Source organism: Bactrocera oleae, chromosome 5 (genome assembly GCF_042242935.1).
Source record: "Bactrocera oleae isolate idBacOlea1 chromosome 5, idBacOlea1, whole genome shotgun sequence".
In the NCBI taxonomy this organism is placed as follows: Eukaryota; Metazoa; Arthropoda; class Insecta; order Diptera; family Tephritidae; genus Bactrocera; species Bactrocera oleae.
Genome location: NC_091539.1, coordinates 74,323,690 through 74,340,305, shown reverse-complemented (window position 1 = coordinate 74,340,305; position 16,616 = coordinate 74,323,690). Strand labels below are relative to the sequence as shown.

Genomic DNA, 16,616 nt, shown 5'->3' with positions numbered 1-16,616 from the left:
TTAACAATGAAAATCTACGATATATTTGGTATTTATTACATTTAGTATTGTATACGTTTAGTCTCTCATATATGTTGACCTCGTATCGGAGTCAAAATTTTGTATTTCATTATTTTTATTAGCATTTAAAGATATTTGAGGGTCAAGGAAACTATCATACCACCAACTGCATTCCTCCAAGAGATCTTCATCTTGGATGCATTCATACCAATATATTCTTTCAGTATTCCCACCTATTGACTTGTTCAGCAAACGTCGACGATGATCTCCACGGTATAGAAAATCTATGTAACTTAAAGTATCAAAGGCATCAAAGTCCTTTACGATTTCATTGGATTCCATTTCAGTATCAGCATAATCGTCAATGGACTCCATTAATACTCGTACAGATGAAATTATCATGTCGATACGTTGTAAATCAACTTTTTCATGTGGCAGTATCCTTGCTCTTACAGATGCTACTTCTTCTCCTACTCTTTGTTGGATGCGAATTAAGGATTGTTTTTTTGCGGCCTCATAAGCTAAATGTTTTTTCTCAAGCCGAGTTTCTCTCTCTAGCTTTTCCTCATCAACACGCTTGCGAGACATTAGAATGCTTAGTAAACGATTCAAATTCAACTCATCCCATTTACGTTTCATCCGTTCTGTATATGAAAGGTTTTTTGATTCATCTCTGAAAATAGACAAAACAGAAATAGTATTCGATTAGAAGAAAACAAATTTTTATATAGAATGAACACGTAGTAAATAATACTTATTCTCCTCTCCTCCTTCTTTAACTTTACGTGTTGCATTTATTATATACTCCTTTTCGAGGCGTTCTAGTTCTTTTCTGGTATCTATTTCAGCCTGACGTTTTGCTTCAATTATATCACGATTATTTTCAAAATACTGATGTTCCCAAGCCTGAATAGATTTTTTACGGTTCTCTTCCTTACTAAAATACTCTTTTACTTTCTAATACAAATAATAATAAATTTATATGAAAATAATATTATTTTGCACAAACAAACCTCCAATTCTTTCGGCTCTGGAGTGTAAAAACTTTGTGGTAACTTCATCATTCGGAAACTGCTGTTATAATCACCTATCCCAAGTAGCTTCTCAGGTTCTGAAGGGCGATGTTCCGATATTGCCGTAATTATTCCACCGCCCAAAATGTCATTGTAGCAGGCATCGTCGTCTCGCGCTTAATAATATGGGAAAATATTATGTTATATACTTAGTAAAACATTCAAACTAAGTTTTTTCGTTTTTTTTATTATGCTCTCGCAACATGTTGCCGCACAGTAAATTATTAAATAAATAAGGAACGTTTCAGCCACTGATGCACATAGTTTTATTATAAAAAATATGAAAGATATAAATATGAATACTAAAAAGTCGATTAAATTCGTTGGCTGAACACTCATTTTTGAAACTGCCCAATTTTGTGGTATAGGAAATAATCTCGCTATTTATCAGGTAGGTTCTGTAATTCACTTCCGGGTGAAATTCAAGCTAATTTATTTTCAATCTGATATTTGGTGTTTTATATTTTACTTTCACTAAAGGTGACTAACATAAAGTCGATACGCTTATATAGGAATCGGTTACAGAGCTTAATGTAAAGGGTGTTTTTTGAGACATGTGGTTTTCAGGAAGAAATAAAACGCTAATATAATAAATTTTATAGCCAAGAATTTAGCTTTATTAAAAATATATATGTTTGTCATTATGTTTTAAAAATGATTTCGGGCAAGTGTCTACCGTGGCTTAATTAAGAAAAAAGTTGCCCATAATATTTCTGAAGGTAGACAAATGGGCCATTTAATAAATTCACAACATACACATCACATAATAACAACCACTAGTTTTCTCTGCATTCAGCTCATCTTCCATAACAATCGTTGCAAATATACTTAGCGCACTCATTTTTTATTATTATTTTTATGTATTTTATTTTTTGTATAATTTGAAAGCTTTCATTCATTTGTATCCTTAAAATATATTCTATGAATTTTTCTACATATTTAAAAAAATTAAATTATTTTAATAACTAATTAAAATTAATGCCTTGTGTGGCTTTATATTGTTACTGTTATTATTGGTTTTGCTTATTTTTAAGGAATGTTGTAAGGTTTATATTTCCTAATCCATGTTATATATATATAATAATAAGATAATTATTATTATAACAGCAATTACCTAAAATATCCCAAGCTTCCATATTTCCATCAATACGGGTGAGATATAAAATTCCAGGTCGCGATTCACTCCACGTAACGGAAGTCAAATCTGCAGAACATTTTCTCCAAAATATTGGCGAATAATTAAAGTTTTCTTTCCACACAGCAAATATAGTCCGACCTATTGAAACAAATACAACTGGATAAAATGGATTTTTCCTTATTGCAATTACTGGTCCATCGTGAACTCTAGCAAAATTTATTGATTTAGAAACGTTCTCGCGACATTCTTCATCAGCATATGAACCTAACCAATTCAGTCTTTCAATGTGTCCATAAAATGAAGAAGTTATAACTGACTGTCTTATTTCTTGTGGATTAATTGGTTCTAAAATGGTAGCAAAATTATTCGAATTTACTCTTTTTTTTGGAGAATCTGGAACCTTGCAATGAAATACAGATGAATCGCAAAATATGGAAGTTATCGGTTCATTAAACACAATAGTAAATATGGGTTTTAGCACTTTATTTTTATAGATGGACTCGCTTTGTGTCAGAGCTTTGGGTTGGTCATGTCTTAATGTTGCAGCTTGAAGTTTCTTATCATTTGTTGAATCCAAATCCCAAAAAGAAATTGTTCCATCCACAGAACAAGTGAGAAAGAATTTATGCACAATCTCTTTATTTGGATCAGTTAGAGTCTTTCCAAAAGAATTTACATAAAAATGCTGACCCAGCCAATATATACCAGTAATTGAAGACTTTTGTGACACCTCTAGAGCTGATGACATGACGGGCGGTACAATAGCATCTTCATTTATCTGTATTGTCCATTTTAAAAAATCAGCTATTAAAACACGATATTTCGATTGTGCCGCTGTTAGTATCTCTTCAGTGTCAAGCTTTTCTGCCCGACCTTGTAAGTCCCAAGCAATTATCTGACCATTTTTACCTCCACCGAATAAAATATTTGGATCATGTGGACAAAATGATAGTACGGTGACTTCTTGAGATGTTTCAAACTCTAATTTGTAATTTAAATTATCAGCGAAACTCCACATTAATATCGGATTTGGTTGCAATACAGCCCGTTGAACTACATCAACATGTCGTGAGACTAAAAAAAATATTACCCATAATGACATAAATTATTGCACTGAAATTTATCTAAAAAAATATGTACTTAATTCAACTGTAGCAGGAGTATTAAATGTATAAGAGGTTGCAATTAATCCTGACAAAGAGGAATACCAATCTATCCCACAAACGTACCGCTCGTAGCTTTTAGAAATATTAGCAAAACACAAGGTTTCTTCTAAATGTGGAGTGGTGTAGTGTTCAATCGGCTTATTACAAATGTATGCGTAATCATTACTAAAATTATGAAAAAACAAACATATTTAGTAAGCTAAAAATTAGATTAGCAATGTAATAATCAAATGGTATTAATATAGTTGATATTATTCGAGATGTCTGGCAAAGCGCCTAATTAACTAGTCCTTTAAATTTTTAATCGAAACTAGGTATAATTCGGATGTAAGCGTTTAACTCCGAAGTTACTGATTTTCGGTCAAGGATTTAATAAAATACTTAATTAGGCAATGAGAATATAGAATAAATAGCTTACCGATACATATCGATTTGATTGAACTCAAGGGTGTCCAGTAACAATCGAATATTAGGTGACATTGGCTGTGGTTTGGATTTTCGAGGTTCTATTGGAGATGGAGTTGGACTTCGGCTTGACCCATGTATTTGATCCTTAGAGGCCTCGTCTTCTGATGTTTCATCCAATCCATCTTTGTTTTAAAAAGTTATTGAAATTTAATTATTATGGCCTTATACATATGTATGTTATTCAAAAACCTTCATCATTTATTTCATATAAATATTGTGCCCAGGCATTTGTTGGAAATGTAGGGTCGGTTTGCTGTTCAAGATCTATTAAAGTTGGTGCGGATTGTATTCCAATAGTAACTCGACGACGCGTAACATTTTCAAATTTTATTAAATCACTAGGTAATAGCTCTACATATCCGTCTCGTATATCCGTAGATTTCCGTAAAGAAAATTCTTTGAGCTCAGGTATCCTTAAAGGATAGACACTCTGCACCTCGACCTCTAAGGGACTTGAGTGGGCTTGCTCTATGGTCATATTAACTTCATTTTCACTACCTAGTGATATCCATCTACGAGGCTTTTTTATCAAACGTTTGTTTACAAGCCAACGTTCATACAACTCCATATTTCGAATTATTGTTAATGCTATTTTAGCGTCTGCAGGACTTAAAAAAACAATGAATGGATCACCCTCAGGGACATCATCTTGGTTCTCTGTTAAAATTGGGGTGTAACCAAACAACAAATGGTCCTCTAAATTAAACCCTTCAAGTGCTGAGCTTATAAAATCACCATCCTCTATATTTTCAAATTGGTCTATCAAACTTTTATACCTTATTTGTTTCCAGGGGAATTCTTGAGTAACATTTAATCCAACCAAAAGTTGTAAACGCCGCTGCACATTTTCTCTGTAAGTGAAGGTAAGTAAGTGCATGAAAAGTATATAGATATTAATATATAGTATATTTTCAAATACTTTAAAATTATTTGATGACAGGATGGCAAACTAAAAAGACTTCGCCAAGCTTCAGCAATATCATAGTTATGCTCTGGGTTGCCTTCATCATCTGAATCAGGTTCGCGCCACTTCTTAACATGCAGTTTACCTGTCGTTACTCTTTAAATTGTAAAAATAAAATATATTTAAATCTAAGCCTTAAATAATTTATCCCTACAAATGAACATCAGAGTCTTCTTCTGCAGGCATATCATCTTGTTCAGTAACCACAGTATTCACTGTGGTAGGCTTGGCTAAATGAGTCTTTGATGGTTTTCTACGCGACTGCGGTTTAAAGTTCAAGCTGGTAATAGACTTCGACATTTCCGTCTTAAAAAATAATTCGAATGAGTTCTTTTTTCATTTATGAAATTCAGTTGAATTTCAGTTTAGAAACTTACATACAATTTTTTTTATCAACTGAAGAATAACAGGAAAATTCGAAAACTTGTTTAATATTGATTTTCATTTGAATTCTATGACAACAAACATTTTTTTTCTTTAAGCAAAAGTAGAGTGATTATATACATACATATGCATAGTACATATAACTCGAAAAATTAATAGGTATCCTAACAAGCGTTTTTATAAATGAAACTTTTTATTTTCCTTATTTTAAGACATTGAGTAATTATGTTTATTAAAAATAAAATAGTAAAGGTATACATACATATGTATAATTTGTATTACTTTGTGTAATCTTATTGACAAAGAAATGTTAAGAAATGTACGATTAAATATTCGTTTATATACATATGTATGTTTATATATGAGCATGCATACATATTGAGGCATATTTTTGAGAGCCACGGAAAAATATTTAAAAATTGTGAAATATTTTAAATCGACAAAAGCTTTGTTGCCACTTTTTTCTGGGTTTTGTCGGTTTGCGGGGTTATCCCTTTTCCCTTCTAGAAGGAATATCAGAAAGTTGTCCTACTTATAACTTTTAGCTTTTGCCTTGTGTGATTTACTATAAATTCCGGCTTCGGCTATTTAGTCCAGTCATTATAGTAAGTTCACATCGGAATTCAGATACCCAGCTGTAAGTCTGTAAATACGTGTATATTGACACCCTAAAAGTTGTCTCAAAACCTATATATGGTAGGGTGTACGCAACTATTAAATTTCAAGGTCAAAGGTCACAAAAATCGTACATAACATACATTTTTTTGCGCTTTTTTTGTAAATATCTCATTTCCTATGGGTTTTTTGCTATTGGTATTTATTATCAATATTGTAGAATACAAAATTCTCTACAAATTTTCTTTAAAAATTTTTTTCATACGGTGAACCGTTTTCGAGATAGGGGCTTAGAGCGCGCGGTCACAGCATCACTTCAGGTCAACCGGTGCCTCCGATGTGATCCGATGTGCCTCCGATATATGATCATAGAAATTGAAAACATAAATCTAAATAGGTAAGCGCAACGATTTTTCATTTAGGAATATTCGTTGTGTCTATTTATAGCATTTCGCACATTGCGTGGTGTATTTTTCTTTTTCGAAGTTATATTTTTCGATGTTCCCTCATCTGGAATTACAAATTAGTACTCAAAAAGATTTCATTTAACATTTGCTCCTTCTCTATTCATTTACGTTCTCTGGTTGGACCTTCTCTATATTTTACATTCTTTGACGAGAAAATTGTGGAAACGACCTGTTAGGTAACGAATGTTTTGAACGGCAGCACTGTTTGGTGGGCACTACATTTTTTAGACAAAAAATTAAAGAACTACGTACGTGCATATGCGTTTTCTCATTTCAAGCACAATTTTGGTTTTACGGAAAAGGTAAGAATATACGGAAACGGTATAAAATAAGCTCTAAATATTTTACTCTCAATATTGATTTATTCTAGCTTGCCTCGACCTCTGACCAATATTGCAAAAATGTCTAGTGAGGTGGAGAAGGCACAAACAGCGGGCGCAGCCGAAGATACTATTTTTGGAAAAATTTTGCGAAAGGAAATTCCATGCAATTTCATATATGAGGATGAGAAGGTTAACTTGCATACATTTTTTATATGTTTTTTTTTTTAATTGCTTGTTTTTAGTGTGTAGCATTTCATGATATCAATGCTCAGGCGCCTACACACTTTCTTGTAATACCTAGGAAGCCCATTGTTCAACTATCTCAAGCAAGCGGAGATGACAGTCAATTACTAGGTCATCTAATGTTAGTAGGTGCAAAAGTAGCCAAAGATCTAGGATTAGACAAAGGCTACAGAGTTGTTATAAACAACGGTCAACACGGAGCCCAGTCTGTTTATCATTTGCATCTGCATTTTCTCGGAGGACGTCAAATGCAATGGCCACCAGGTTAAGATTTTCGATAAAGAGTAAAGAACCTCAATAAAAAATAAAAATAAAAAACATTACCAATGGACTATTCTATATACCTTTTATTTAGGATATAGCAAAAAACATTTACATAAATATTCATACAATACATTCTTGGTGTTTTTTAATCAAGTAAATTGCGAGCTTATTCTATTCCCAACTTCCATGCTTGTATGTTTTCTTCTATCTGTGGATGCATTGGGCAGGTCGCGAGAATGATTTTTCTTCTCAATTACACGATCAAAAAAACGAGATAATTTGACGGCATCGGTTGTTCCCGCAGCGAAACTACGAGAATCTCTACAATTTAACCATATTTCTTCCGAACCACACTGCTCTGCTGCAATTTTACCCATGTATATTTAGAAAACAACATTAAATTTACTTAACTTACCGATCGAACCAATTTTTTGAAGTTGGTTTGATTTCCGTTTTTCCTCTAATAGGTCTAGCTTTGCACCAACTACTATCATGGGAAGTTGTGTCGATCCTAAAAATTGCTCTGGATCAAATGTATTATCACAACTAAAATTTTTAATATCTTTTCCATCTTTATTAAGGATTTCAAAAAGCCAATCCCGTAGATTCTCTTGACTTTTGCGATTTGTTAAGTCATGAACTAGAATAATTCCATGCAAAGATGTATAAAATACACCTCGCGTATTTCTATGACTTAAGGACCCACCAATATCGAACAGTTCAATAAAATAGGTTTTTTGCTGTGGGGTCCCTTCCTTATATTCGTGTAACTTGACTTCTATATTGCATCCGACAGTCCATCCTGGCCGTGTTAATGATTCACTGTGTGCTATCAGGTGTGTTAAACATGTTTTTCCAACTCCTAGAAGAGAATAAAATCACATATAAAATACACTGCGTAAAGCGCAACCAATAAAAAAAAATATACCCGAATCTCCTACTATAAGCACTCTGGCTTTTTCAATGTTAGTGGCCATCACCATTCGTGAAAATATATATAGGTTTTGATTTCAAAATACTTATGCATGGGTTTGTTTTAATCATATATGGCGAATGAAAACATAATCAGCTGTTCTTTTGCTATAAAGGCATATAAAAATAGATGAATTCGCTCTGATTGCTGTAATCGTGCATTACTGTTGATGTTTTGATCCAACCAAATGTGATTTAATACTTTCAGTAAATACTTTCTAACTCAATATAATTTTTTTTAATTGACCGGAAAGTACATATAATATTTCCTGCAAATTCTTCTTGACGACTAAATTTCAAGTCTGAGATCTTAACGTAACATTGCCACTCTTCGAATAGTTGCTCTGGTGCGAGTATTTAGGTAAATGAAAATTGTTTGAAATCGAAGCAGCATTTGATTTATGCACAAAATTCAACTATTGAATGTTTTACTTTTTTCAATAAAAATAAGAAAAGGAATAACCGCTTACTTGACCGAATAGTCAACAGCGAACGGTTAACCGCATAGTCGAAAATGAGCGGTTAATCGAATAGTCGACGACTTACGACTATCCGGATAGTGCAAACCGAATTTTATTATTCGAATAATGCCCTATCCTATTAATCCGGTTAATCAAATTCCAAGAGCTCTAATATGTATATATGTGATATAAACTCAAATAAAGTTAAATTTAATATATGCGGTATATGATTGACCCGATTTTAACCATTTTTGGCACAAGAGCATACCGTCATCTTAAAAACATTCTTTCATTACTAGACCTCATAGATTGACTGATATATTAGGTAAAAAAATTAACCATATGCACTGAGGTCCACATATTTGGTGTATAGGTCCTTGAAAAGTTGTAGTCTGATTTCGACAATTTTTGGGCGTGAGGGCACTGTTTGTTATTCTGATAACTTCATTTATTTTTGATTTGTATACGTGAAAGAAACAATTGGGATTTTAAAGTTTGTTATATGGAAAGTAGGCGTGGATAACATAAATGTTTGGGTAACCTCACACCAATATGAGAGATATGATGCGGGACCACGCCCATTTTTAAACCAGTTTTAGCTCACAACTGCCCCTCGCGACTGCGATTCTGTGTACAAAAATACAGTTGTGTATCTTAATTTACACTTTATAGATTTTCGTTTATAGGCGCTTTATGGGCGAGGCAGTCGTTCGAATACACCCATCTGTAATACCGACATATGTATGTATATGGCAAGTTTCATGAAGATATTTCAATTTTTACTCAAGTTATCACTTGCACAGACGGACAGACAGTCACTCGGAATTCAGTTCGTTGATAATTAATACTTAGATCAAGATCTTGACCCATTTCATTCATATTCAGCGATAAACCCATTTTTGGTAGTGTCATGGTGTTATCATAAAAAAATTATCTTCGAATTTCAATACAAGACCTCACAGATTGACTGATGTTTGCGGTTAGACGTCAGCCGTATGCACCAGGCTCACATATTAGGTATATGGGGCCTTGGAAAGTTATGGCCCGACCTTTAAAATGTTTAGTCTTGAGATGGACTACCTACAACGCACTATTTTTCCCAATGTGTTATTACAATAACGTTATGGGTCCGAATTCGCCCTTTTCCACAATATAAGATAAGAATAGAAAAGCAATTTTATGCACCAAATTTGATTTATTTGGTGAAAATGAGCGCAATCGGACTACAACCACGCCCACTTCCCATAAAGCACAATTCACATGAAACTTTGCATAAATAGCACCTTTAAGGTATGCTATTTGGAGTCTACAAATTGTCAAAATCGGACCATAACTGTTTATGCCACCACATACCGAATGTGTGGACCCCAGTGTGTATGGCTGATTTTTTATCGGTCAAACTGTGAGATATATTATTGAAATTCGGGGAAAATGTTTTGTTGATAATAGTATGTTCTTGTGTCAAAAATTTTACTTAATATTACATATATGGGCCAATGTGGGAGTTATTTTAATGAAATTGAGAGAGCATATATTTCTAATACCAGTGTATCTTTGTGTCTAAAGTGGATAAAATCGGACGAAAACTTGCCTTAGCCCCCATATAACTGATATTCAGGATTTTGACACATTAGGCTAACTTATATCCATATATATGATTATATGTTTATATTTACATATTTACATACATATTTATATAATTTAATGAAAATAAGTTCTGAAGTATACCTGAACGGATATCAAAAATTAGTGCAATCAGCCATTCCATTTCTCTGCCCCCAATATACCCTATATAATAATTTCCGACTTTCGACCTGTTTATATATTAAATTTAGCCTCTTCGGTTGAGTTTATATCACATATGCATTTGTATGTATCTCATTTTTATGATGACTCTAATATAATTAGTTAATAGGATACCAAATTTGAATGTAATCCATTCAGGATTCCGTCTAACAATGAAGTTGCAAGAGTATAAAATTTTCGGTTTTGCCCGATCTTAGCCCTTCCTTACTTGTTGAATACTAATATGAATCCAAATGTGTAAAAACTGATTTTCTTCATTTTAAAACTTTTTTTGAACTTCGCATGATACGATGAAGTAACGATTCAGACTATCCAAGTTTTTAATTGTAGGATTAAAGGACAAAACGTCAGTTTAATGCATATTTCACTAAAAAGGAATTAGTTAGGTATTAAAAATGCTTAATCATCAATTTCCTTATATTATATTGGAAAATTATACAAATCGCTACCCAATCGGATCTTTGAGATAATTTTCAACAAGGCGGGATCGAATCATTATTAAAATAATATACAAATGTTTAAATTAGTTAATATATAAGTTTAAAAATATATTCCTGGCTAGAAAGGTAAAACAATATTAAAAAAAGTGATATGTGCGAACCTGATGATCAAGTTTTTTTACATTTTTTTATTTTTTAATTAATTTGAAAAAAAAATTTTTACATATGGAAAAAACGTAAAACGCTAATTGTTCTTTTATTTATTAGTAAAATTTTGGGATTGTAGCTTTTTTAGTTTTGATAGAAATTAACCAAAACTATCTAAGCCTCTAACGGTTGTTTGTAACACCTAAAACTAATTGAGATAGATATAGAGGTATATATGAATAAATAAATGATCAGGAGCTGAATTCCGAGTGACTGTTTGCCCGTCCGTGCAAGTGATAACTTTAGTAAAAAATGAGATATAATGGATGGAATCGGACCAACGCCCACAAAATGCCGTTAAGCTAAACATATATAACTAAGCTCCAAATTAAGATAAAAACCGTTATTTGGTACAAGGTATCGTAGTTGAAGGAAGTTGAAGAGGCGGCTGTGAGCTGAAAATTTTTTAAAAGTAGGTGTGGCCCCGCTTCCTAATGTATTTAATTAGCATATTTCACAAACCACTAAAGCTATTGCAACCAAACTTGCTGAAAAGAAGTTCTCCTAGTATTTTTTCTTGGAGTGTGAAAATACGTTGATAACCAAGCCCACACCCCATATAACGGTTATGTTGGAAACTACTGAAAAGGCGATAATTTATACGATAATCGAAGACAGCTAAAATAAGTTGATAAGATACCCAATTTGATTGTAATCCATTAGATTTTTTTTTCAAATAATACATATTGAATTCTTATGCAACAGTTTTTAATATAAAGCTTTGCAGCAACTGAACGTATTTCCCCGCCTTTGACCTTGGCAAATCCCTTCGGTTTTTTCTCTTCGTTGTTAAAATATTGTCAAACAAAGTGAGGAAAGTTGTATGTGACTCGGCCATATGAGTTGCTGGCAATGTGTTGCATTATTGGGGCTGTAAGATGATCACACAACTCAAAATGGTAAGCAAGAAGTAGAGTTTAAAACTAATCGAAGAAATCCATTGGAGCTTTTGATTTATGCATTCATCGATTAGAATAATTGTTTTACACTGTCGTCCTGAAGTTCACTCAGTACTATACAGTACAGTTTACTGTACTCTATTGGAAACAAACTAGTTGTTTCTCGAAACCTTTATCGGGGAATCCACAGACTTTCTGGAATACTATTTTCTTGTAATATACACACATTGCAAGCATGGCTTTCTTTAAAGATGTGTTAGATAGCGGATCATGTGTCAGAAATAAAGCTTTCGATTACTTGCATTAGTTGCTGGCATTCTTTTCTTTTAAATTCGACCAAATAAAGCTCAAAACTAAATGTTCCTTCTAGACAATATTAATTCAGATTATAATATTGTATTCAGATGTACATAAGAGCAAGTGCATAACTCACAATTGGAATCTTTCTGTGATACTTTGAAATACCATAAGCATTAATTAAGGTATGTTACACATAATTTGGTATTGACTAATAAACTGTAATAAACAAATTTATGTAGTGTGTGTGTACTTATACATACATAGTATGTACTCGTATGTACAATCAATTGGAGGCAAACTTTTAATAAGATACTGAAATGTTTATTCCTTTAAGTTTTTAAGGTCTAACCATGTTTGATTGGTAAAAGCTTTCCTATCGACAAAGTTTTTTTTATAAACAAGCTTGCGAGCATATGAAATGTGTGTATATAAAATATCTAAAATCACGTTCCTACTTAACTGCGAAGTGGTTTAACTTTTCCTCATATTCAAAGATATTCAGCTTTTTGAGGTACTGTGACCAAACATATTCAGTTAAGATCGAATCGCAGTTGAGCAAACACGTTCCGGTCTCGCTACATCAAAGCAACTATTTACAGTTACGCAATTTCAAAATTTGAAAAAATTTGATCGGTTTGTAAATAATACGTTAAGTAATAGTGTAATGCAGCAAAAAAGTGTATGCATTTTATTAGTCCTATTTGGAGTCATAGCGCAAGGTAAAAAATAAATATTTTCAATTATTTTTATATAGCAGAGATCCCTTTTAAAGCAGCGATATGTAAGTATATGCATACATCGTACGTATACTTATATGTGTAGTTGAAAGTAAAAGTAATACAGCAATAGATCAATAAGAGATGTGCATGTATGTGTGTATGACCACATGGTTGGCACTCATGTTATGTAAAGCTTCAACGATGCATTCGTATTTATTGCACATAAAAAGTATGAACCAAGGTATTAATTTGTAAATTTACGTATAACGTATATACATGTGTACTCTTATGAGCATAATAAAAATAAATAAAAAATAAAAAACAAGTATAATATTTGCATAAAATAACGAATGTTAAGAAATAGGTTTCATGAAATATTATATAACACTTGCACATATGTACGTATTATTTGTGGTTATATGAGTATGTATAAAACTGCAAATATGAATGGAAGTACCATATATATACATATGTAATGCTTATGCGTATGGTGCAATAATCATTACCCGCTTACAAGTGAAGTGGAGCATGAAATTTATATTGTACGATCTAGCTAATCATTAATTGTAGTTATTGGACATATCTACCTTTCTACCTATAAACCAATATTCGTATTTACACACACTGCACCGTTTAGGCAACCAAAGCAATTCCGGTTGAATAAACGAGATTTCAAAATTCGCTTTCAAATTAAGGCCATTCTCCGACCATTTGATATGAGCGTTTGGAAAGAACCCTGTTTTACCAATTTATTAAGTATTATTATACATACATATACACATTTGTATGGACCCTATAGGAAATCGGACAATAAATACGTACGAATAATCCAATTATTTGTTCACAGCTTCCTTTTGCCCATGGAGGCGCATAGCACTTCATCGCGCATCTAAGAGAATAGATACATTTTATACCTTTCATATTTGTCTCCAAAAGGGAGTTATTATGTCAACTGTGTTGTCAAAGTGTACTCTTGGGACCTAGAAAAATCCAGAGACCACAGTTAACTTCGACTTATTTCCAGCTCTTTCTAATCGATAGTTAAGACCAAGGCATAAATGTCACAACTATATTTGGGGGTTGCATTTACTTTCTCACTATCTATAATTCGGACGAGATTCAATTAACAAGGATAAAGTACATAATGTTTAAAAAAAAATTTTAGCGTGCTCTTATTAGGTATTAAAAAATGTATTGTTCTTAGTTTTCTGGTTCGCCTTGACAGGTATGCATAACCACAACTAAAACGACTTCTTTTGTAGCTAGATTTCAAATAAATGCCGCTAACAAATGTATGTATGTACATACATATTTAGTTGATGCACACAATGTGCAGTATATGGAAATATAAAGTGATTTATAAGACTAATAATCACATCTTTGCCGCAGATTCGGTAATAAACTACAAAATACTAACAAAATCCTCATGTTAGTAATTCAAATTTTCATTTTGATTATTTAGTTTTGTCACTAAGTAGTGCAGGTACTTTAGTACTATAAATATTGAAAAAGTGAAGCAGGACAATGTATTTATGTTCATATTTATTATATGTACTGACATATTAATGTACTTTTTGTGTCATAAGTAAATATTTTATTAAGAAATTTTACTATAAAATTATATTTTTTATTAATTTTAAAAGGCACGTTAAAAGAAAGTTGTGCCCTTATTTCATTCATCTATATTTATGCTACATACATACATCAACAATTATCGGTTAAATAATAAGTTAATTGAATGAGGCCGCTACCAGATATTTCTGTTAAGTTTCAATTACCCGAAACTTTTATACGAGTATGTGTACGAGTGATGGCTCCTCCCTTTCCTTCGCATTAGGGTTTTGAGTTATAATGTGCGTATGTATCAGTTTCCATGATTTTAATGTTTTGAGTTTCGGATATTCGCGAGTCGCGACATGTTTTGGCATGTAACATACATATGTATTTGCCCATACGTTTGTAATACCATGAATTGGTTTGCTGCATTATATGACTTCCTCAATTATCACAAAAAACCTGTTTGTTTTTGCTTTTTGTCAATTAATCGGCTGTTGCTGACGTAACGGCATTTAAGAAAAAGGGTATACTTATATACAAGTACATATTTGTAAAATATGCACCTAAAGTCTAAGTATTAATCATTAATCATCTATTATATATTAGTGTGTATTTAATACTGTTATTGCAGGTCATGGTGGTCCTATTCAAGCATCCGAGTGCCCGGAAAAGATAGGTGAACAGGCATATGCTCACACTGAGCGATGTGATCAATTTTTTCTATGTACAAATGGTACTTTGACTTTGGAAACCTGTGAAAACGGCCTCTTGTTCGATGGGAAAGGATCTGTACATAATCATTGCAATTATAACTGGGGTGTGGATTGTAAGGGGAGAAAATGGGATCGTAAGTGTTATTCAATTTTATATTATAACTTAACAAACTAACCTTATTTTGATTACAGCAACACCAATATCAACACCTGGTTGTGATTATCAGTTCGGCATTTACCCTGTATCAAAAGAATGCACCACTACATATATAAAGTGCTCATTCGGTGAGCCAATCGAGCAGGGATGCGATGCAGGGTTAGCTTACGACGATAGAATTCATGGTTGTAACTGGCCTGACCAGCTATTAGATATTTGCAATCCCGAAGGTAGGTTATCAAACAACTGAAACTTCAGGTACAACACATTTATTTTATACAGCTGTCGTCGGCTTCAAATGTCCAACCAAAGTTGATTCTGGATCACCAGCTGCACGCTTTTGGCCGTTCCCACGTTTTCCTGTTCAAGGTGATTGTCATCGTTTAATAACATGCGTTGAAGGGTATCCACGTTTAATCACATGCGGGGAAGACAAAGTATTCGACGAAAATACACTTACTTGTGAAGACGCGGAATATGCATCCTCTAAATGTAACAGCTTTGGAAAATAACTGACATGATTGGTTTCTTTTCAATAGACAAATACTCAGAAAATAATTTGCACCTATTTACAATATTTTTTTATTTTTACTTTTTCCTAATAAAAAAATGTGTACATAAATGAAATGGATATACAGTACTGCTTACTATACTGCCCTTGCTCACTTGGCTTCGTTTGGCTCCCATCAACATCATTACAACAAACACAGACATCTTTTAAGAATAATACGCAAAATTACAGCAAGTAAGTTGATTTGCGGTGGCGCGAAATCTTTCGTTACACCCGAACTTAGCCCTTCCTTACTTGTTACTGATGTTCTTGTCGAGCCGCTCCGGAGTTAAAATTTTTGGTCATCCCTGTTGTACATACATATTTGTTTTCTCATCTACTTCGGTTAATTCTACGCAATTTTTTGGTTCAGCTGAATGAATTTTAGTTTGTGATGAAATTCGATGATAAAACGTCAAAAATTGTTTGGAAATTTAATATTGTTCATTTATATTAAGGTGTCGAGGTGAGCAATTGTCCTACCACGAAAGAGGCCAAACACGCGTATATATATACGCGGACGAATACAAAATGTTCTTAGTAATTTTTTAAGAAACAAATTAGTATGTGGAAAAACTATGAAAGGCGGTGTCAAGCATGTTCGAAGGGCGACCAATTCCACATTTAAAGAAATATATAATATGATGTCCAGCACGATAATGCTCCCACTCATACTGCAAGGGTGGTAAAAGATTGAATTAAGTCTCAAAAGGCTGATTTGCTTAAATAG

At 32.9% G+C, this 16,616-nt stretch overlaps 4 protein-coding genes across 6 annotated transcripts; 2 read left to right on the top strand and 2 right to left on the bottom strand.

Annotated features, from left to right (window-relative positions):
* Window positions 1-15: 15 nt before the first annotated feature.
* mmm (missing minor mitochondria) lies at window positions 16-5,214 on the bottom strand. Its single transcript, XM_014230436.3, has 10 exons — window positions 5,187-5,214; window positions 4,964-5,115; window positions 4,765-4,905; window positions 4,035-4,696; window positions 3,796-3,967; window positions 3,352-3,542; window positions 2,188-3,285; window positions 1,014-1,189; window positions 755-957; window positions 16-673 (listed from the first exon to the last, which is right to left on the bottom strand). Exons 2-10 carry the CDS (start codon window positions 5,107-5,109, stop codon window positions 58-60), a joined length of 3,405 nt encoding a protein of 1,134 aa, XP_014085911.1. The 5' UTR covers window positions 5,110-5,115; window positions 5,187-5,214; the 3' UTR covers window positions 16-57.
* A 1,167-nt stretch (window positions 5,215-6,381) lies between these two features.
* HINT1 (histidine triad nucleotide binding protein 1) lies at window positions 6,382-7,164 on the top strand. The gene is made up of 3 exons (XM_014230582.3): window positions 6,382-6,577; window positions 6,646-6,787; window positions 6,841-7,164. Exons 1-3 carry the CDS (start codon window positions 6,534-6,536, stop codon window positions 7,108-7,110), a joined length of 456 nt encoding a protein of 151 aa, XP_014086057.1. The 5' UTR covers window positions 6,382-6,533; the 3' UTR covers window positions 7,111-7,164.
* Window positions 7,165-7,168: 4 nt separating this feature from the next.
* On the bottom strand, window positions 7,169-8,542 carry LOC106614695 (rab-like protein 3). 3 transcript variants are annotated; one of them, XM_014230579.3, is made up of 4 exons: window positions 8,243-8,535; window positions 8,034-8,185; window positions 7,521-7,967; window positions 7,169-7,466 (listed from the first exon to the last, which is right to left on the bottom strand). In XM_014230579.3, exons 2-4 carry the CDS (start codon window positions 8,086-8,088, stop codon window positions 7,255-7,257), a joined length of 714 nt encoding a protein of 237 aa, XP_014086054.3. In that variant the 5' UTR covers window positions 8,089-8,185; window positions 8,243-8,535; the 3' UTR covers window positions 7,169-7,254. The 3 variants fall into 3 exon arrangements, with proteins under 3 accessions (XP_014086054.3, XP_014086055.3, XP_036220980.2); XM_014230580.3 differs by having other exon boundaries at window positions 7,169-7,463; window positions 8,034-8,542; XM_036365087.2 differs by having other exon boundaries at window positions 8,034-8,535.
* A 4,173-nt stretch (window positions 8,543-12,715) lies between these two features.
* Peritrophin-A (Peritrophin A) lies at window positions 12,716-15,967 on the top strand. Its single transcript, XM_014230494.3, has 4 exons — window positions 12,716-12,909; window positions 15,098-15,313; window positions 15,372-15,566; window positions 15,619-15,967. Exons 1-4 carry the CDS (start codon window positions 12,855-12,857, stop codon window positions 15,846-15,848), a joined length of 696 nt encoding a protein of 231 aa, XP_014085969.2. The 5' UTR covers window positions 12,716-12,854; the 3' UTR covers window positions 15,849-15,967.
* Window positions 15,968-16,616: the final 649 nt, after the last annotated feature.

Bases quoted from the DNA above. Each gene is read 5' to 3' on its own strand.
- mmm (XM_014230436.3), bottom strand. From the start codon at position 5,109: ATGTCGAAGTCTATTACCAGCTTGAACTTTAAACCGCAGTCGCGTAGA. The intron at 3,968-4,034 runs GTTTTTGAATAA...TTTAAAACAAAG, and splicing joins ATATGAAATAAATGATGAAG to ATGGATTGGATGAAACATCA. The intron at 3,286-3,351 runs GTACATATTTTT...TATTTTTTTTAG, and splicing joins TCCTGCTACAGTTGAATTAA to TCTCACGACATGTTGATGTA.
- HINT1 (XM_014230582.3), top strand. From the start codon at position 6,534: ATGCGTTTTCTCATTTCAAGCACAATTTTGGTTTTACGGAAAAG. The intron at 6,578-6,645 runs GTAAGAATATAC...GATTTATTCTAG, and splicing joins ATTTTGGTTTTACGGAAAAG to CTTGCCTCGACCTCTGACCA. The intron at 6,788-6,840 runs GTTAACTTGCAT...GCTTGTTTTTAG, and splicing joins TCATATATGAGGATGAGAAG to TGTGTAGCATTTCATGATAT.
- LOC106614695 (XM_036365087.2), bottom strand. From the start codon at position 8,088: ATGGTGATGGCCACTAACATTGAAAAAGCCAGAGTGCTTATAGTAGGA. The intron at 7,968-8,033 runs GTATATTTTTTT...ATTCTCTTCTAG, and splicing joins GCTTATAGTAGGAGATTCGG to GAGTTGGAAAAACATGTTTA. The intron at 7,467-7,520 runs GTAAGTTAAGTA...GTAAAATTGCAG, and splicing joins TCAAAAAATTGGTTCGATCG to CAGAGCAGTGTGGTTCGGAA.
- Peritrophin-A (XM_014230494.3), top strand. From the start codon at position 12,855: ATGCAGCAAAAAAGTGTATGCATTTTATTAGTCCTATTTGGAGTCATA. The intron at 15,314-15,371 runs GTAAGTGTTATT...TTTTGATTACAG, and splicing joins TAAGGGGAGAAAATGGGATC to CAACACCAATATCAACACCT. The intron at 15,567-15,618 runs GTAGGTTATCAA...TATTTTATACAG, and splicing joins AGATATTTGCAATCCCGAAG to CTGTCGTCGGCTTCAAATGT.